The 20,178-nt window shown below is 55.3% G+C and overlaps 3 protein-coding genes across 6 annotated transcripts in view; 2 read left to right on the top strand and 1 right to left on the bottom strand.

Moving 5' to 3' along the window:
• Nucleotides 1-896: 896 nt before the first annotated feature.
• LOC131490494 (tubulin alpha-3 chain) lies at nucleotides 897-9,207 on the top strand. Its single transcript, XM_058692900.1, has 5 exons — nucleotides 897-1,010; nucleotides 4,769-4,991; nucleotides 5,873-6,021; nucleotides 6,335-7,015; nucleotides 8,819-9,207. The coding sequence occupies exons 1-5, from the start codon at nucleotides 1,008-1,010 to the stop codon at nucleotides 9,113-9,115; spliced, it is 1,353 nt and encodes a 450-aa protein (XP_058548883.1). The 5' UTR covers nucleotides 897-1,007; the 3' UTR covers nucleotides 9,116-9,207.
• A 1,029-nt stretch (nucleotides 9,208-10,236) lies between these two features.
• On the top strand, nucleotides 10,237-13,025 carry THAP7 (THAP domain containing 7). 2 transcript variants are annotated; one of them, XM_058692895.1, is made up of 5 exons: nucleotides 10,238-10,361; nucleotides 10,534-10,613; nucleotides 11,034-11,189; nucleotides 11,977-12,117; nucleotides 12,311-13,025. In XM_058692895.1, exons 2-5 carry the CDS (start codon nucleotides 10,534-10,536, stop codon nucleotides 12,873-12,875), a joined length of 942 nt encoding a protein of 313 aa, XP_058548878.1. In that variant the 5' UTR covers nucleotides 10,238-10,361; the 3' UTR covers nucleotides 12,876-13,025. The 2 variants fall into 2 exon arrangements, with proteins under 2 accessions (XP_058548879.1, XP_058548878.1); XM_058692896.1 differs by lacking the exon at nucleotides 11,034-11,189 and having other exon boundaries at nucleotides 10,237-10,361.
• A 739-nt stretch (nucleotides 13,026-13,764) lies between these two features.
• The window catches only part of LZTR1 (leucine zipper like post translational regulator 1), a 20,734-nt gene continuing 14,320 nt past the window's right edge, over nucleotides 13,765-20,178 (bottom strand). For 2 of the 3 annotated variants that reach the window (XM_058692885.1, XM_058692883.1), the window contains exons 10-21: nucleotides 19,829-19,984; nucleotides 19,578-19,688; nucleotides 19,107-19,199; nucleotides 18,830-18,925; nucleotides 18,591-18,750; nucleotides 18,211-18,380; nucleotides 17,752-17,908; nucleotides 16,738-16,864; nucleotides 16,495-16,644; nucleotides 15,728-15,833; nucleotides 15,561-15,641; nucleotides 13,765-15,277 (exon numbers count right to left, since the gene is read on the bottom strand). In XM_058692885.1, the coding sequence (XP_058548868.1) occupies nucleotides 15,161-15,277; nucleotides 15,561-15,641; nucleotides 15,728-15,833; nucleotides 16,495-16,644; nucleotides 16,738-16,864; nucleotides 17,752-17,908; nucleotides 18,211-18,380; nucleotides 18,591-18,750; nucleotides 18,830-18,925; nucleotides 19,107-19,199; nucleotides 19,578-19,688; nucleotides 19,829-19,984 (1,524 nt within the window). In that variant the 3' untranslated portion in view covers nucleotides 13,765-15,160. The remainder of the gene's footprint in view (nucleotides 15,278-15,560; nucleotides 15,642-15,727; nucleotides 15,834-16,494; nucleotides 16,645-16,737; nucleotides 16,865-17,751; nucleotides 17,909-18,210; nucleotides 18,381-18,590; nucleotides 18,751-18,829; nucleotides 18,926-19,106; nucleotides 19,200-19,577; nucleotides 19,689-19,828; nucleotides 19,985-20,178) is intronic. The other variant, XM_058692884.1, reaches the window with a different exon arrangement.

The raw sequence follows: 20,178 nt of genomic DNA, 5'->3' as shown, positions 1-20,178 counted from the left end.
CTGGGGTATACCCTCCAACTCCCTTGTCCCCAGAAACTCAGAAATCCCCAGATTAAAGAAGTAATCAAATCCTGCCTGGTTCCCGGGCGCTGGATGGCAAAGGCCTTTCTGCACCGGAAAAAGGGTGGACAAGAAAGCTGGGTGCAGATTTTGGGTATGAAGCTGGCATCCATCTTGTTAGTTGTTAGTCTATCTCAAGTCTCTTGAGATAGAACACACCTCCGCGGACCAGATGAAGCCACTTGAAGTAACAAAGTAACATCTGTGAACATGACTTCATAAGCCTCCAATCAACAGCGTCCACCTTCTCAGGAGACCCCCCCCCCGCCCCCGCCCTGCCCCCAAATTTCCCCGTAAAACCCCTCGTTTATAAGCCATCAGGGAGTTCGGGACGTTGAACACCGGTTTTACGTTCTCCTGGGTGGTGCCACACCAACCAATAGCCTATCTTCAAGGCAAAAACTTGGTGCAAGTCTTTTATTGGCTTGCGAAGCACGGGAGAGCAGCTCTCCTTTGCGTTAGTTACAGGTAGATGGTGGGCAGGCCTTGAGAGGGTGTCTCGTTTGCAAAGACCGGAATCACGAGCAGACAGGTGAGTGGGCCTGGGCCTCCAAGCAAGAAGGCGGCACAAGCTTGACGTGAAGCCACGCGCACATTGAGGGCTTACGTGCACGAAAATGTGCTATGTCCCACGCAGAGAAAACCGTGACCACTCCCACCTAACCTCCGAGGATGCAACCGAATGCTCTGCTTTGGCTAGGCCACAGCCTTCCCGCCAAAGCCATATCCAATCAGAAAGCACCATACTCCGCAAGTCAAGTAACGTCCAATCAGAAGCGGGATTCCAGGCCTAGGTCCGCCCCGAGGCACTGAGAACCAATGGGCACCTGGGCAGCGGCGGGCCAATCCCGGGCCGTGTGCACAGCGCAGCAACGGCAGTTGGGCGCGTGGCGTCTGTGGCAGCGGTTGAGGTCTGGTAACGGCGTTGGGCAGCAGCTGAACTCACCATGGTGAGGTCCCCCCCTGGCCACTCTCGGTTCATAGAGGCCCAGGCAGGAGGGAGGATGAAGCCCGCCACATGAGACCCCTGGGTGGGGCAAGACTGGGACAAATCCTAGGGCCGGGGCTGTGTGTGTGTGTGTGTGTGTGTGTGTGTGTGTGTGTGTATGTGTGGCGGGGGGGGGGGGGGCGGGGGGGAGATCGGGGAAAGAGGGGGCTGGGGTGGGCACGGGAGGCCCAGGGCTGCCCGGACGAACAGATGATAGTCCTCTCGCTTGTTCTCTGGGTGTGCGAACCCTGAGGGCAGCGGCAACCTGCGTCGTGGTAATGTCCCGGATGAAGGGGGGTCGGCAGGTGCAGATGTCTCCTCGAAAATTGTAACTTTATGAGCCAGGTTGGAAGCTGGGTGACCTTGACTTGTTGGGTGGCCTTGACTCAGTCTCTGAGGACAGCCGTTATGTTGGGTTCCTGAGGCCTGGAAGGTGGTTCTCAAACGTTGGGGTCCCAGGACATCCCTACAGTATGTATGTATGTATATATGTATGTATGTATGTATGTATGTATGTTAACGTATGTTTATTTTAGAGAGAGAGAGACATACACACAGCACAAGTGGGGGAGGGGCAGAGAGAGAGGGAGACACAGAATCCGAAGCAGGCTCCAGGTTCTACGCTGTCAGCACAGAGCCCAACGTGGCGTTCGAACTCATGTGATATGAGATCATGACCTGAGCTGAAGTCCAACACTTAACTGACTGAGCCACCCAGGTGCCCCTACAGTATTTCTTTTTTTTATAGAGTTTATTTGAGAGAGAGAGAGAGAGAAAGAGTGCAAGTGGCGGAGGGGCAAGGGAGAGGGAGAGAGAGAATCCCAAGCAGGCTCTGCACTGCCAGCCCAATGAGCTCAAACTCACAAACCATGAGATCATGACCTGATGGGGAAGCAAGAGTCACGCTTAACCATCTTAGCCACCCAGGCACTCCATGGACATCTCTACAGTGTAACAAAGTAGGACTCCAAAAAGCCTTTGTTTATGTGGGTTATCTCCGTAGTCATTTGCCATGTTAGAAATTTTAAAAATATTTATTTACTTTAAGACAACATGCTGACATAAACACCAGATATCCAAGTTGCAATAGCCATAGTTTGTCGGCTCTTGCAAGGAAAATAACATTCTGTGAAAAAAGCTAGTTCAGTTGGCAACTGAAAGCACACAAGTGCTATTTCTTAAAACAGCTGTATTTCAGCAGGTGCACAAGAGCTTTATGGATACTTTCCGTTTTGTCACAGTACTTGAGGGTGGATGTTTTATAAAATAATCATTTTTTGCTTCATCATGAATATTCTGAAATGAAATTGACTTTTTTTTTTTTTTTGGTCTTTTTACCGTGAGTGCATAAGGGTGAAGAATCTAACGAACACTGGTATAGTTTGGTGCCACTACCTTGATTTGTACTAGGGCATTAACAGTTTTACCCCCCCCCCTTTTTTTTTTAAGTTTATTGTTTTGAGAGAGAGAGCGTGAGAGAATCCCAGGCAGGCTCTGCACTGTCAGTGCGGAGCCCAGTGCGGGGCTTAAACTCATAAATGGTAAGATCATGACGTGAGCTGAAGTTGGATGCTTAATTGACTGAGGCACCCAAGCACCCCAGTTTTACCCACTGTTTGATTATGCACCATCAGTGAACACGGTGAAATGTGAACACGGTGAAAAGGGCTGGTTATCTCAGTAGTCCTACTGTGAAATCGCTTTAATTTCCAATTACCCTGAAGAGGTCTGTGGATCTCTAGTGGCCTGAGAAGGCCAGTGATTACTTTGAGGACTGTTAGCGGGTAGGGGATCAGTAGAAACAATTGACAGGAGGAAGAGAGCAGAAAGGTCTGCGCATTTGCTGTCTGGAAGCTGAAGCTTCTGGGTACATAGGGAACAAAGCAATCTGCCAAGAATATGAAGAGAGCAGTTGGACTGGAGCTTGAAAAGAAAGAGGATGAAGATAAGGCTGAGTAAGGTAAGGTAAAATTTTAATGATCCAGGTGAGGTTGGTGATGAATTTTTAATGGCTTTCTATTGAAAGCTAGGAATGATTTTTCTGACTGCTTTCTATTAGTTTCATTGGATAATCAGATGGAAGTGGCCTTGCAGATCATGTAGCACACCAGCCCCATTTTGTAAAAGAAAAAACTGAGGGGTTTTCTCAGGGTACAGAGCTTACTGTGATCATACTAGGGCTGAGTCCGTAGAAAACTAAATCAGGCATCCTGTGAAGCATAGGCTGCCTGGATATAAGTAAGGCAAAATGAGTAATACTAATCTGTAAATGGTGTGATTGTGTGGATTCCAAAAGACTTCCCAGAGTGTTGATGAATTTCTTCTCTGAAGGAGTGCATTCCTTGTCATTGGAGAAGTTCTTTCTGCAAGTGAATAATAGTTCCTTCTGGGAGGGATTCTTAGGGTATTGTGGCGTTACGTGAATCTCTATGCCCCTAATTGGAGAGTTGGTGTTTGTGTAATAAAAAACGGGACTTCAGGGGCACCTGGCTCAGGCGGTTAAGCGTCCGACTTCAGCTCGGGTCATGATCTCACGGTCTGTGGTTCGAGCCCCGTGTCGGACTCTGTGCTGACAGCTCAGAGCCTGGAGCCTCCTTCGGATTCTGTCTCCTCCTCTCTCTGTCCCTCCCCTGCTTGTGCTGTCTCTCCGTAATAAACAAACCTTAAAAATAAAAAAAAAATTACCTGCCAAACTTAAAAACAGGACTTCAAGTTCTTGGTATTGTATATTAGGATTTAGGGTAGGTGGGACACCTTGAATTTTATTTGATCTCCTCTATGTATTTGTGAGGATAAGGTGTCTAAAATAGAACAAATGATTAATGACTGTACAGTTATGTTTATGGCAGGAAAGATATGATACAGTCAAAAAATAGGTACTTTGAGTCTAAGGAAACCACCAAAGGACAGTGTAGTGTCCTACCATTTGTGATGCCTGGTTGCCATTAACTCCTAGCCTTGAGGTGAAGGGAGTGGTTACTAGAAGTTGAGAAGGTGGCTTTATAAAGAACACTGACTGCTGAAAGTTTGTGGCCTTGATAAACACACTCAGGGAGCCCATGGCAGTCCGGCAGGGTGGGAGCCAGGAAGTGAGCACCCTGACCACACTGTCCTCTAACCTCGCAGTCTCTTGCTGATGCCTGCCTTGGCTAATGCAACCAGAAGCCAGGTGCAAGGAAGCCCCTTTCATGCAGTCCAGATGGGTCAGCCTCCCTGAGCACAGCCCTGGGTGGAGAAAATAGAGGGTAGCTGTAGATGGGTAGATGGATGACACACATATGGTGACCACTGGCACCTGGGCCATGGTGACCTGTGTCCAAGTCCACTCTTCCTTCCCTGATCTATTACTTGTTACATTCTCTTTGGACAGGACACCATCAGAAACTAGTAGCTATATTCTTTAGAGAATAACTGTGGCTGTATGGTGGCTGTGGCTGTATGTGACTGTACGGTGTGGCGTTTACCATTGACATTACGTGTATGGTAGCAAACGCTTTTGTGTAGGGGCTAAGTCCGGCACTTAGTAGCTCGGGTGGTTTAGAGCACCTCAGTTTTCATAGGGACTTGAAAAGGGTCACATAAGCCTTCTGGGAAAGGTCTGGGAAAGCCATAGACAATGTGAAATACATATAGATGTGTGTGTTAATATGGTTTCCATGCCTTATAGTGTTGGTTCCCTTGAAGACAAGGGGATCTCAACGTTTGTGTTCTGGTTGCCAGCGCGAGTGCATCTCTATCCACGTGGGGCAGGCAGGTGTCCAGATCGGCAATGCCTGCTGGGAACTGTACTGCCTTGAACATGGAATTCAGCCCGATGGTCAGATGCCAAGTGACAAAACCATCGGTGGTGGGGATGACTCGTTCAACACGTTCTTCAGCGAGACTGGGGCTGGCAAGCATGTGCCCAGAGCGGTGTTTGTGGACCTGGAGCCCACCGTGGTCGGTAGGTACTCGGGCACTTGGGCGGCTTTCCCGGGAGAGTGGGAGAGCCTCCCTGAAGCCCCCTCCATGCCCCCTGTGCTCCTTTGAATCCTTTCTGCAGAAAGGACGGGGTGTACAAGTACACGCCTGTGGCTACATCGGGTGAGAAACTGAGGCTCCTAAGTTAGGAGAACCTAACGTACAGGAAAAACATAGGCTGGTAATAGATTCACTCGTGGCCGCCTCAGCCCCAGGCAGGTGGTTGTGTAGACTCCACCTGCGGGGTGCCCAGGCACTGGTCCCTCCTTAACGCTGCGCACACCAAGATGCTGCTGCGTGAGAATCTTGACCTGCATCTGACAGAAAGGTAAGTAGAGAACATTCGTTGGCTTCCTCCAGATTAGAAGGCTGAAGTGGTTGCCAGGGAGAGCTGCAAGGAGAGAGCACCTTTCAGTGGCCACCCAGGGGAAGACAGGATGTCACCCTAAAGCCTGTGAGAGGCAGGCCCCAGAGGGTGCCCTGATGGGACTGGCCGGCCAAAGTCATGCTGACCTGGTGACTGTCTAGCATGTAAGCGATTTTTTAGTTACACTCTTTGAGGTAGCTGTGGGTAGGAGGACATATGTATGCACGTGCAGAGTCCCCTGTGTGCGGGTGTGAGTGGTTTCCCTTCTTCGAGGACCAGTCAGATTGGACTTTGTACCTCCACTTGACTTTACCTGCTGAGCCATAGATTGCTGTTGTGGTCTGCGTATTACGCAGAGACGTTTTCTACGAGACCCTGATGCTGCCGACCGCGAGGAACGGCACGTGCTTGGTAGATCCCGACGGTCCCCAAACCCACCCCTCCTGGTGAGTTAACAACGGGCTTGAAGCCCTGCGGCCCACGTGTCCTCTTTGTAGATGAAGTGCGCACAGGGACCTACAGGCAGCTCTTCCACCCAGAGCAGCTGATCACCGGGAAGGAGGACGCAGCCAACAATTACGCCAGAGGCCATTATACCATCGGCAGGGAGATCGTCGACCTGGTCCTGGACCGGATCCGAAAACTGGTAAGGGGGTGCCGAGAAGGCTTCCTGTGGACGTTGCCCCGGACGGGAGGGTATGCAGGGATTGCGACCAGGAGGTCGCTCTGGCAAAACCCCAGGCCAGAATCTTGAGTCCACGTTTCCCTTCACGTGTGGCTTCAGTGCGTCCGTACATCTCTAACGTCTGCCTTGCTTTGCTCCTGAGCGTCCTGCACGTGCGCTGTGGACGATTTGAATGTGTGATCATCCCGCAGAGGCAAAGAAGTGAGCGTGGCTTGTTGGAGGTCGGCGGTGTGGCTTCCGCGGGCACTGACTCACGGTCTCTGGTTTCTCTCAGGCGGATCTGTGCACGGGGCTGCAGGGCTTCCTCATCTTCCACAGTTTCGGGGGCGGCACCGGCTCTGGGTTTGCGTCCCTGCTCATGGAGCGGCTGTCGGTGGACTACGGCAAGAAGTCCAAGCTGGAGTTTGCCATCTACCCGGCCCCCCAGGTGTCCACGGCCGTGGTGGAGCCCTACAACTCCATCCTGACCACCCACACGACCCTGGAGCATTCTGACTGTGCCTTCATGGTGGACAACGAAGCCATCTACGACATATGCCGGCGCAACCTGGATATCGAGCGGCCCACGTACACCAACCTTAATCGTCTGATCGGGCAGATCGTGTCCTCCATCACGGCCTCCCTGCGGTTCGATGGGGCCCTGAACGTGGACTTGACGGAATTCCAGACCAACCTGGTCCCCTACCCCCGCATCCACTTCCCCCTGGCCACCTACGCCCCGGTCATCTCAGCGGAGAAGGCGTACCACGAGCAGCTGTCTGTGGCCGAGATCACCAATGCCTGTTTTGAGCCGGCTAACCAGATGGTCAAGTGTGACCCTCGGCACGGCAAGTATATGGCCTGCTGCATGTTGTACAGGGGGGACGTGGTCCCGAAAGATGTCAACGCAGCCATCGCCACCATCAAGACCAAGCGCACCATCCAGTTTGTGGATTGGTGCCCAACTGGATTTAAGGTAGGACTGGGTGATGTTGAGTGGTGTTCCCGGTCAGCAGGCAGCCGACCAAGCACAGCATGCCCTTTGTAGGGGATGCCCTGTTCCATGGCAGCCAGCCCCTTGGTCACAAATTAGTGAGCCAGAGTGATAATTTACTCAGTGGTGCCATTTGAACTCCCTTCCTGAGTTATCACGTTGTGTATCTGTGTGAGAATTTTCTTTTTTAACAGAACAGAAAGTTTGGGGAAGGATTTTTGTTGCCGCTTCTGGGTGAAAGAATTAGTGTGGGAAAAATAGTTTGGACTTAGAAATGTAGCAATTTTCAAGGGCATTTTGACAATTTATGTGGATATTTGAAATCGGGGTATCACTATAAACATCAGTGTTCCTAAATCCCACGTCATTCTTCAGGCATAAGGAAATTAAACCAAACCTAAATGTCCCATGCAGCATTTGATTTAACGAAAAATGGTCATGGATGTTTTCGGAAGAAATGGCAACATACTCATTTCTCTGTTAGTAAGATTGGCAAGTTTGGACAGAGGCTGCCTCCAACACAGTTTGTGCCAGTCTTCCATCTGATACAGAATAGGAAACTTGCTGTAGCTCTTCAGCTTTGTCCAGTACTTGGACGCTAAACTGTCGATGCTTTCCATCTGGGAAAATGTGCTTCCCTCTGCCTTGCTTTCCATGCCGCCTAGCTGGCTCAGACCTTACTGCTTCTGGTGGGCTTGCTGCAGCGGGTCCTTCACTAGCCCTTCCTATTCTGGGTTCAGGGATCGGCACAGTTGGCAGACCAGCCACGTAGAGTTTTATGTGGACACACCCACACCTGTTCATTGGTGTCTCGTTGTGGCTGCTTTTGTGCTCCAAAGAGAGAATTAAGCAATTGTGACAGAGACCGTGTGGCCCACCCAGCCTAGAATATGTGCTGTCTTGCTCTTTTTTTTGTTAACGTTTATTTTTATTGTTGAGACAGAGAGAGACAGAGCATGAACGGGGGGAGGGTCAGAGCGAGAGGGAGACACAGAATCTGAAACAGGCTCCAGGTTCCGAGCTGTCAGCACAGAGCCCGACGCGGGGCTCGAACTCAGGCCGTGAGATCACGACCTGAGCTGAAGTTGCACACCTTAACCAACTGAGCCACCCAGGCGTCCCTGTCTTGCCCTTTATAGACAAAGTTTGCCGACCCCAGCTCTAACTGACCCTGTGTATCCCTGCCCAAACCTCTGGTCGTGTTGTCTCCTGGTTTGGAAACTTAGAATGCCTCCCCTTTTGGACCCAGCCCTCGAATATCACCCCCTTTCTCCTACTTAGCACACACATAGGCCACCTCCTGTTGCAGTAGTAGCAACAGTCCTAGGACCTGAGGGTGTGCCTGTCGCCCTGTTATGCACAGGCTGGCTCATTTGGTAGGAGACCGGGGGTACGATCTCCCCTGGTGATAACAACCATAGTACTCTGAATCGAGTGGAAAAGGTTTCAGCTCCAGAAATGAAACCCCATCTTGTAGAAGCCTATGGGGAAAATAACATGAGGAATACAAAGCAGTGTCCCCTTTTAGAAGAAACAGCCCTGTTACCTGAGCACCTGTCACATGTCTCAGTTGCTGGGACACAGCCCTTCAGGCAACTTGGGACTGAGCCGGGAGCCAGGGCTCCTTTCCCCAGTTTTCCTGGTCTGGAAACCAGCACCCTGCTCACCTGACACCTTGCCTGGCACAAAGAAGGCACCTGCATGTCTTTTGCTTCCATGAAAGCAGCTACCATTTCTGGGTTTGACACAAGTTTCACAGACTGTTTTCTTCCCCTTCTCTGGCAGGTGGGCATCAACTACCAACCCCCGACTGTCGTTCCCGGAGGGGACCTGGCCAGGGTGCAGCGGGCCGTGTGCATGCTGAGCAACACTACCGCCATTGCCGAGGCCTGGGCCCGCCTAGACCATAAGTTTGACCTCATGTATGCAAAGCGAGCCTTTGTGCACTGGTACGTGGGGGAAGGCATGGAGGAAGGGGAGTTCTCCGAGGCCCGGGAGGACCTGGCAGCTCTGGAGAAAGATTATGAAGAGGTGGGTGTGGATTCTGTGGAAGCAGAGGCTGAAGAAGGGGAAGAATACTGAATGAGTGCCTCTGGCAACCATCCCTTTGTATCATCCCCATTATAACCTTACAAGATATGTTTACCTATTAAAGTTTCTATATTGAAGCATCATGTCCCTTGTGCTTTTGCCATAATTCCCAATCTAGACACCTGCCTTTTCCAGGTGCATTTCCAGGGGAAAAACGTGTTTCGTCTCAAAAAATTATGCATGTGTGTATGTCTAGTTACCACTTTAACCCTAGAAAGAAAGTGTCAAAAGGCGTGGCTGAAGGAATTAGGAAGAATGCTTTGGTTACTTTAAATTTAGGCATTTCTTAAATCCTTCACCCATTCTTGATGTTCTTTGAAGAATGGAATAGTAATTTGGTTGTCTTCTAAATTGTGGATTGGCTACTTTCACCCAGTCTTGTGGGAGGGTCCAGGGAGGCAGCCCCGCCCCAGTGCAAACTTATTTACTGTGAGGCTCTCATTCCTTGAAGTTTTTTGTTTTCACCTCTAACTCAGCCGTGTGCCTGTCAGAAGGAACTGTAAGAGGGCTTTCTGCCCATCACCGCCCACCCATGGCACCTCTCCCAGAATAAGCTATGAGCACTGAATTTGTCGGGTTATATTGATTACGTATCCTGGCCCCCCCCTTTTTTTTTTTAATTTTTTTTTAAACGTTTATTTTTGAGACAGAAAGAGACAGAGAATGAACAGGGGAGGGGCAGAGAGAGAGAGAGAGACACAGAATCTGAAACAGGCTCCAGGCTCTGAGCGGTCAGCACAGAGCCCGACGCGGGGCTCGAACTCACGGACCGTGAGATCATGACCTGAGCCGAAGTCGGACGCTTAACCGACCGATCCACCCAGGTGCCCCTCCTGGCCCCTTTTTCTAGTTGGGGAGTTTCCTTTTGCAGTCTAGCCTTTCCCGGGCTGCCAGCGTGGATCCCGGGACCCTGCCGGTTTCCCGCTGCCGCGCCACCAGACCAATACACTACGGGGACTCTGCGCCAACGAGCGTGGCGCCGCTCCTTCGGTGCCGAGGTGTTGACCGCTAAGAGTTTGGCCTGAAAAGCCAAAAGAGCCCGAGTGTGCTACCGCGCAGGCGCTCAGGGAGGGTGGGACGACGCAGACCTGGCAGCAACATTACGCTCCCGCCGCTTCCGGTGCCCGCCTCGCCCCGCCCCTGGGTCGAGTGCCTAGCTCTTCCGAGTCTCTATGGTATCAACTTCCACCGCGCTCCACTCCTCGCGAGACTTCGGCGGCGCAGCAATGGCGAGATCGTGAGTGCCGCTGACGGGAGTCAGGAGAACGGGCTGGGACGGGGCTCGGGCGAGAACGGGCCGGGGGAGACCCGGCAGGCCAGGGCCGCCAGGAGCGGATCGGCGGCTGGGGGCGCGAGGCCCTTCCGGGCCTGGAAAGCCGCCCACGACCAAGCTCCCGCCTCTTCCCCAGATGCCGCGTCACTGCTCCGCCGCCGGCTGCTGCACAAGGGACACGCGCGAGACGCGCAACCGCGGCATCTCTTTCCACAGGTCAGCGCGCGTGCGTGCTGGTACGCGAAGGCTCACGTGTGCCTGCGCCGGTTTTTCCCTCTTCGTGGAGCCACGATTGCGCATGCGCTTTCCTCTGGTTGGCGCGTTGCTTGTATTTGTAGGGGGGAGAGGGGCGGGGCGGGTGCGACTGAGCCTAGGTGGGAGAGGAAGCATGGGAGGTCCACCAGCCTGCGTCCCTCCGCTTTCTGACTCTCACCTGCCAGGTGACGCTAAGGAAGTTGCTTTCCTCGAGGCCTCAGTTTCCTCATCTGGACCTTGGTGGGCGGTGTTTACCTGGCAGGGTTGAAGGGAGGTCTGGTGGTGGCGTGTGCATGACCAGCCCTTGCCGTCTGGGGTGCTTGAGCAGCTTCAGCCCAGGGCTACAGACACCCTGGTGCTTACTGGTTTGTGGCTCCGCAGACTTCCCAAGAAGGACAACCCGAGGCGAGGCTTGTGGCTGGCCAACTGCCAGCGGCTGGACCCCAGCGGCCAGGGCCTGTGGGACCCGGCTTCCGAGTACATCTACTTCTGCTCCAAGCACTTCGAGGAGAACTGCTTTGAGCTGGTGGGAATCAGGTGAGCCTCTGTGGCAGTGGTCACTGGGGCAGGGTTTGAAGCATCAGAGTAGTCGGCCGATTGGGGCAGCTGTACGGCCAGATGAGGACGATCCTGAAGCCACTGGCTGGAGCCCGGGCCGACCTGGTTACGCGGTGTGGCTGCTTTTTCCCAGCTTTGCACCTCAGTGACAGTAAGACCCACCCCCTCAGGGTAACTGTGCTAGAGACAGGAGAGGAAAACATTAGCTTTTTCAAAGGCTATTCTTTAGAACCCCAGTCCTCCCAGCAAATCCACAATGAAATTATTTAAAAAAAAATTTTTTTTTTAATGTTTATTTTTGAGAGAAAGAGAGAGAGACAGAGCGTGAGCAGGGGAGGGGCAGAGAGAGAGGGAGACAAAGAATCCGAAGCAGGCTCCAGGCTCTGTCAACACAGAGCCCCGGTGCGGGGCCCGAGCTCTTGGACTGTGAGATCATGACCTGAGCTGAAGTCAGATGCTTAACCAACTGAGCCACCCAGGCGCTCCCACAATGAAATTATTCGTTTTGGCTGGTCAGCCTAGTTCTAGTACAGTCTTTTTTTACACATCTAATTTTGAAGAGCCCTGCAGGAAAGAGATTGGTGTAATTCTACCTAAAGTGGCATTCCCTAAACTAAGTGCTGGCAACATGCCTACCCACCTCCCACTGTGCTAGCATGGGACAGCCTGATCTGGGGTGCTGGGGGCATGCTAGCTCTGTGCCCTGCAGCTGGCCCTGGGGGGCAATGCTTATTGTCCACCTCATCCAGGCTGTTTTTCCCCACAGCGGGTATCACAGGCTGAAGGAGGGGGCAGTTCCCACAATATTTGAGTCCTTCTCCAAGTTACGCCGGACAACCAAGACCAAGGGGCACAGTTACCCACCTGGCCCCTCCGACGTCAGCCGGCTCCGGCGATGCAGGAAGCGGTATGTGCTGTGGGTGGAGGGTGCCCCATTCCCACCCCAAATCTGAGAGACTGGGCTTTGGGATGTGTGCCAGCAGTCTTGCTGGACAGGGTTCTAAACCAGTGGAGTAGACTAGGGTGGGCCGGTGAAGTAGAGTCTGGGAAGGCCTTGGCCTGGCCTATTAGTGTCTCTCTCTCTCTCTCTTTTCTCTCAGCTGCTCTGAGGGCCATGGGCCCACGACTCCATTTTCTCCACCACCACCTGCTGATGTCGCCTGCTTTCCTGTGGAAGAGGCCTCAGCACCTGCTGCTTTGCCTGCCTCCCCCACTGGGAGACTGGAGGCTGGCCTCAGCAGCCCCTTCTCAGACCTCTTGGGGCCCTTGGGTGCCCAGGCAGATGAAGCAGGCTGCAGTGCCCAGCCCTCGCCGGAGCGGGAGCCAGAGCGGCAGCCATCCCCCCTTGAGCCACGGCCTGTCTCCCCCTCAGCCTACATGCTTCGTCTCCCACCCCCAGCCGGAGCGTATATCCAGAATGAGCACAGCTACCAGGTGGGCAGTGCCCTGCTCTGGAAACGGCGGGCTGAGGCCGCACTTGATGCCCTGGACAAGGCCCAGCGCCAGCTGCAGGCTTGCAAGCGGCGAGAGCAGCGGCTGCGGCTGCGGCTGAACAAGCTGCAGCAAGAGCGGGCACGGGAGAAGCGGGCACAGGCAGATGCCCGCCAGACTCTGAAGGAGCATGTGCAGGACTTTGCCATGCAGCTGAGCAACAGCATGGCTTGAGTGAGGGGCTGCTGTGCCCGGGGCTGACTTGAGAGGTTGCCTCTTAGGGCTTCAGCCTCTTCCCCCCCTTAGAATCCACCTGGAGAAGGACCCCATCTGAGCTGTGTCCACCAGACCTGCCAGATGCCATAATAAAGTGGATTCTAGGAGGCCCTGCTATCTGGCTCAGCTAGGGGCTGGGGCCCCTCCCCAATTATCCAAGCTCTCAGCAGTGAAGAGCAGAAAATCCAGCTTTTTGCCCACCCCACCTCATGCAACTCCAGTCCCCACAGGGTTTTGAGGGACAGGATGGTGTGAGCAGAGGCCAGCAACAGTGCCAGGCACCCTCTCCTTGGTACCTGAAACAGCCCAGACAGAAGTAGTCTAGTCCCTTTGAAAACATTTCTGAAACCCAGGCCAGAGTCAGTCTCTTTACAAGAACACCTGCATGGCTTTTATCCACTAGCCTAATCTGCCCAGCAGTCAGTAGGGTACAACATCTGAACCCCAGCCTGCAGACCAGCCACCCACTTACACTGGGCCTGGCTCATCTGAAAAACGGACAAAGATGGCAATTTCTGACCTAGTGCTACTATGATTGGCAAGTAGTAAGGGCCCAGCAAGTGACACTTTAGTCCCCGGAGGTCTGAGAAGAGGTGGGGGAAACTTGGAGGCAGGCATGAAGACAGCAATCCTGGCCTCAACTGGAGTCCCCATTTTTCTTCAAGCTGACTGGAAAGTAGGCTTCCCTGAGTCTGTGATTGTGGCAAACAGTTCAGTGTGCAGGGTGATCAACTGCACACATGACCTCCCTGCTGACTGTGGCTACAATATCCCCAAGAGCATAGCTGAATTCTCTCTAGTCCTGGAAAGTGCCACACAATGCTGTGAAATTGGCTTTCTAGGGTCCTTGGTGTGTAACTTCATTTATTCATATCATGTCTGGAAGAAAAAGTCAAACGACCAGTTACAAGGGTCCACTGTAGAGCAGGGTTTGCAGTTCACCAAGGCTCATCTTGTGCCAGGCCATTTCCTAGCTTGCCGGCAGCCTTATGGATGGACTCCTCCTGCCTAAGGATGCCCACCTGGGACCAGGGCTCCCTGTCCAACTACGTGGCACCATCTGGGGCTCTTCAGCAAGGGCCAAGGAGTGGCAAGTGCCATTGCATGGGGATGCAACTGGAGGGAGGAGACAAGGGGGACTGTTTCCCCCCAACGTGGCTTCCTGGCAGCCAGGGCAGAAGGATCCCTGGGGTTCTTGTTCCCAGAGAGGAGGCAGAAGTGCCTGTTGTATTAGGGTGGACTTACACAGGGCCTTCTGTTGGGGGGCAGGAAAGGACATGGTGCCCAATCCTTTAGCTTCCCAGCCTAGGCAGGAGCAAGGCGGCCTTGGGACTTCAGGATTTCTGCCACAACCCCTCTCCCCTCGCCACCCCATATCTCTGGGTATCCCCTAGATGTGGCTGGGAGTTGCTGACACGGATAGAAGACGGGATGGGATTGGCCAGTCTCAAGCACTTGGGCCACATGATCCATCCCCAGCTCAGGGACAGCTGAGGGCCAGAGTCCACCCGTGGGGCCTGTACCCATGAGGTGTAATAGGTAGCACTACTGTGGTCTTAATGGCATGTATATGACAAAGAATAAATACTTAGGGACAGATGGGGACCTGGGGGGGCGGGCACTTTCACTGACGTCTCCCTGGCACAACTGGGGACTCATGTGCACACAGTGGAGTGGGATCCTGCAGCCCCTCTGGAAGCTAAGGCCCAGTTCGGCATCAGGGCCCTTCACAAAAATTATCCTGAGTCCGATTTCATCTGCCCGTTACTATTGTCCACCCCCAAGCTCTGGATGACAGTAGGGGCCCTTAGAGCAACCCCAGTGAAGGTGAGGGGGTACTATGTAGCCCACATCAGAGGGGTCTTGGGGCAATAGGATCCAGTGGCCAGACCCACAAGCCATACACAGTCCCTGCTGGATGGGCAGCCTCAAACCAGCTCCACAATGGGCTCTCCCCACTGCTGGGCCCTGGCTTCCCACCCACACCTCCAACTGAGGAGAGGGTGCCACCCAGGGGGTCTGTTTTACCATCACTCCCTGTGGGAGTTGTCCTTAGCAGTGAAATGGGGCATCCAGAGCCCCCCATGTCCTCTTTCCCTCCGGAGACTCTGGGCACCCTGCCCCTCGGCTGGCAGGTCCAACCACTCCACCTGAGGCCTGAGCATGGCCAGCATAGTCTGCAGTGGGCAGGGCAGGAACAGGCATGGTTATTCTTCTCGAGTGGGCCAGCACCACATGGGGCCTCATATGTCAGCTCCTAGCTCTGCACACTGCTTGTCAGAGATGTGGGAGGCCAGGGAGTCTATGATGTCAAGAAGCAGCTGTTGGCTCAGCGAGCGCAGTGTGGGCAGCTTGGACACCTGCAGGAGGCAACCAAAAGGCCCAAACAGGATGGAACCGGATTCCCGTGAGGGCCAGAGTGGGCTCCAGAGTCTCGCAGGAGCTCAACCAAGTCAGGGCACAGGCTGACTCCAAATGGCCAGTGGGTGGGTACTCTGCTTGGCTAACCCCAGGGACCAGTGCTGCAGGAGATGAGCAGATTCCACGCACCCCCCCACCCCCACACCTGGCCAAGGCTAATGCGGGCGGAAGTGGGTCCTAAAGATGGGTTGGCAGTGAGTGCTGGGCTGGGAGGGCCCTGACCTTGGTGAACTGGTGCACGATGATGTGCAGGCAGTGCCGCTTCATGTCCAGTGCTTGCGTCTTGTCAGCTGCCTCCAGGATCTGGAACGGCAGGTTCCTTGAGGTGCTGCCCCTCCCTCCCCCACCCACCCAGGTTCAGGAAGGCCCATGAGCACCCGCCGAGCTACCTGCAGTACATTCTGTACTGTCACGTTCATCTCCAGGTTCTGCTTGCAGTACGCCTGCAGCCGGTTGTTGTAGAAACCGTAATAGTAGGGAGCCGCAAACAGGTAGCTGGGGGCTGGTTAAGGAGCTGCCAGCCAAAGGAACTCGTCCTCCCGCCACCTGTGCATCTCCCCTGGGAGGGTGCAGCTGGAGCCCCGCGTGCACCAGGGGCAGAGGAAGCCTGAGACGGTGGCTGCCTCCTCCTGTGTGCTCAGAACAAGGAAACCGCCCCCCACCCCCACCCCAAGGGACCAGCACAAGGGCTCCAATCCAGGCAGGACACTGATTTGCTCTCTACACGGACTCTGAAGTACTTAGGGGGTCAAAGGCCCTATTCAAGATCCAAAGAAAACCCAAAATCCTCTCCCAGGAAAATACCCATATGCACATTTGCAGAACTAACTGTGGCTTCACAGAGCCCTGAAAGGCATCTTGCACCCATGTGCAGGCCCCCATGAAGTGACACGACCAGGAATCACTCCACGGTGATCTACTCACCTATAACACAGGACCACTTCCTCTGGGCAGTTGTGAGAGTCAAGAACCCACCCATCCCTCCCGGCTGCCAACCTCTCTGTGCCTGCTGACCAACTGCTGGGAGAGTATTAGGTACCAGGAAATCCTCAGGAAATCGCTAGGCCAGAACTGACCCACGAGGCTCCAAAGCTGCCTAAGTTGGGGACTCGGGCCTCCAGAGGTGACCTGGGAGCACCCATGGCAGGGAGGATGCAGAGAGTCCTCGGGTGGCATGTTGACCTCGCCGTAGTAGATGTAGCGCAGCATGGACTCAAAGGCCTGCCTGCTGGGCACCATCTCCCCGATGGAGATGTTCACCTGCCCGTCCTCGGGCATGAAGGACCGGAACATGGCCTCAAAGTAGCTGCAGACAGGGGCATTCGAGTCCTGGCTCTCGGCAAACAGAAGCTGTGCCCGGGACTGCCCTGCCCTGCCCTGCAGCCACACCCCCACCCACCTGGAGCGAGCGGCCAGGATGGCCTTGTGGGCCGGTCTTGGGTGCCCATCCAGCAGCAGAGTGATGTCACAGAACTCTGCACCTGCCCCCTCCAGGTATGCCTTCATGTCCTGGATCAGAGATGTGCCTGGTAGGGAGGGCAGGGGTTGGTGTAGAGGGACCCCGAGCAGATGCCTCCTGCCCCTCTGCAGACTCAGCCATCAGATTTGGGCCTCAGGGCCCCAGGCACTGCTTCCTAGACATCTGCCCATGCTGCTTCCCTGAACAAACATCTCCCAGGCCAGAAGGCTCACTCTGGCCCTTGAGGCACTAACAGGCCCTGTTACCTTCTCCCCTCAGCCCCAAACACGGCCCTTAGGCCTGCCCGACCCCCAGAGTCTGATCTCCCCAACTCAGCCGACTGAACCCTCCTCCCTACCCTTATGCTTGAGCCCCCTCTGGGTCTGGCAAGCACTGTGTCCCTCTTTGTGTCACCCAGGGCCAATGGCCAGATGCAGCACAGACCCCAGGGAGAGTCAGGGGATGAAGGAGACTATGATGTCCCTTCCCGGACTAGGTGGGCACAGGGAGCTACCAGGAATGTCTGAAGTCTTTGGACTGAGCTTACCTCTCACTAGGCCCCAAAGGGTGGGCATGCCTAGAAAAGAAGCTTGCAACTAGTCACTGACCCTGAGCACACTGCTCCCAACAGAGCTGTCAAACCTGATGTCAGTCAGGGCAGGTACCCTCACTAGAGAGGGACCCGTGCCCACCTCTGGAAACGCGCTCAGGAGATTCTCCACCCTCAGGCACACAGCTGTGGTAGGATGCCCCATAGGTCAGGAGTTCTTCCTTCCAATGAGCCTGACCTGCCTCCCTGTCTGCCCATGAAGGAGCCCCAGGAGCGCTCTGGGCACCCCCGGTACCCACACCCCACCCTGAGGGCCTGGCAGGTACTTCCATGGCTCCCAAGTCTCCACCCAGGATGAATACCATCCCGTTCTGCTGCCTCAGGGATGGGGACTGGATCCCTACCAATGTCCACGGGCTGCTCTGAGGGAGCACGGGGAGGTGGCTGCTGCTTCCGCCGCACAATCTCCACGATCAGTGGGGAAGAGAGACGTTCAAACTCCTTCATCATGATCACCTGATTGAAGTGGGACTCCTTCACCACGAAGTTCAGGCAATGCTCCTGGGACACACAAGCCGGAGCAGGCAAGCAGGGTCAGGCCTTGGCCGATGGGGCAACAGCCTGAGCAGGAGGACTTGGGCCGGGGCAGGGAACAGGGGGCTTGTGACAGGGGTCGGCAGCCTGGGGTAGGGTTTGACAACGGGGTATGGGGGCCCTGTGGCGAGAGTTGGCAGCCTGGGGTGCGGGTTGGCAGCAGCAGGGCGGGGGGGCTTGCAGCGGGGGTCAGCAGCCTGGGGTTGGTGTTGGCAGCGGGGGACGGGGGCCTGTGGTAGGTGGGGTGGGCCATGCACACCGGCCCGCACCTTCAGCTGGCCCAGCTGCAGCCTGGTGGCACTCTCACACACAACCAGCACATTCTGCAAGTCCACGGAGGCCTCAATGTACTGTCGGCACAGCTGCTCCAGGCGGCACAACTGGAAGCTCAGTGCCAACTTGTAGACATCCATGATGAGCAGCACATCCTCCACGTGGCCTGCATCCAAGAGCTCCCTGAACCTCAGAGTCATGGAGAGAGGGAGAAGGTGCGGGGCAGGGTGGAGGGGAGGACAGGGTCCAGGGCTTCTTTCAGAGGAGTGTGGGTCTGGGTCATCAGGCAACTCAACCATACCAGTGGACATGAGTGGTGGTGGCTGCCGGGCCTCAGGCTGTGCGCCTGTCCACCCTGTTCCCACCCCCAGCGCACCTTTCCGTGGGTACTTGATCTTGTCCGTGTAGAGGAACTGCATGAGCACTTCAAAGGGCCGGGCCTCGGCCTCGCGGATGGCCACATGCAGCAGGGGTGGCCGGGCCCCTGCTGCACCAGGGTCCTCCCTGGAAGCAGGGGCTGCCTCCTCCTCCAGCTTCTATAGGGAGAGGAAGGGGAGCTCAGGGGCACCCCACAGATGCCACTGTCCTGGCAGGAGGGACTGGGCAGCACCTCACCTGGGCTAGCCGTTCCCGCGCCTGCATGATCTTCCTACGGAGCCAGCGGCTCCGAGCGGTGACAATGGCCACATGGCCCTGCACACACTCCTCCTTCTGGAGCAAGAATGACACCTTGGTGGGGAGCACAGGACCCTCATCCTGGCTGGGACGGAGGCCCAGACAGCCAGGTAAGGGCTCTAGGACTCCAGGCACAAGGGGGAGGCCAGCAGTGCCTCAGGGCACAGCCTCCACCCTGCAGTACAGGGGACAGGCTGGGCATAGGGAAGGCACTCACCTCGCCCAACACAAACTCCACGTCGCAGAACTGGCGGCTCTCCCACAGCCTCCCGTAGTCCTCATGCAGTGTGCACTTGGGGTAACAAGAGAACTGCGGGAGGAGACCCAGTGTTGCCCAGGGAAGCCAGCACTGGCCCAGGCTCTGCCCCCCTCTAAGCCACACTGCCCAGCCCAGCTCAGCCCAGCTCCCTCCACTGGCCCAAACCTGCTCCCCGGCCTCCACTGGCTCCACTGTGAGCCCCCAATGTTGCCCCACCCACCCCACCCTGCACAGAGGTCCCTCAGACTGCCCTCAGCCTAGAGTTCCCCACCCTGTCTTCCAGACTCCTCAGGAAGGCTGCCATCCCACTAGACCCCTGGCTCTGGCCCCCTTGGACAAGTCCCACCCCTACCTATGGGGCCTCAGTTTCCATCATCTGGGACCCATCCACCCTGGCTGGCTCCCCTGCAGTCGGTCCATGAGCCCCACCTGGAACCTGTACATCTCCCCACTGCGGATGTTGTTGTCCACGGTGCCCCCGAAGATGTACATGGCGTCCGAGATCACAGCAGCTGCGTGGAAGAGCCTTCCGCTTGGCAGCTGGGTGGAGGTGGGAGGGGAGGAGATAAGTAACCCTAACAAGTACTTCTCTAAGCCTCAGTCTCCCTATCTGTGAGAGAGGCTGACCACAGGACTGGCATCAGGGAGTGATGGAGAGGAGCGAGGGCGCCAACCCTCACCTCTGAGGCCGGCGGGGCAGGCGGCTTGGCTGTGGTGGTGCCAAAGTCCAGGCCAAACACATCTCGGGACTTCTTGAAGCCACCCCGCTCCTCAGAGGCCAGGGCAGGCGCCTCCTCAGAAGCAGATGCTCGCTCTGGCACCTCAGCCCCACCGACCTGGAGGGGAGAGACATGCGGGCATGGGACCAGTCAGCAAGGGCCAGGCAAGGCACCACAGACCAGCCTCCTGCTGACCCTGTTCAAGAGTGAGAGCACTGTGGGGACAGGTTTGGGAGGGGGAAGAGCCATAGGATGAGGGCACTCGCAGCACGGCTGAGAAGGGGAGCCAGCAGCAGTCAGGGTGGACGTTC

This window comes from Neofelis nebulosa, chromosome 11 (genome assembly GCF_028018385.1).
Source record: "Neofelis nebulosa isolate mNeoNeb1 chromosome 11, mNeoNeb1.pri, whole genome shotgun sequence".
Lineage (NCBI taxonomy): Eukaryota > Metazoa > Chordata > Mammalia > Carnivora > Felidae > Neofelis > Neofelis nebulosa.
Note: the sequence above shows the minus strand (reverse complement) of the source record. Positions and strands in the feature narration are given on the sequence as shown.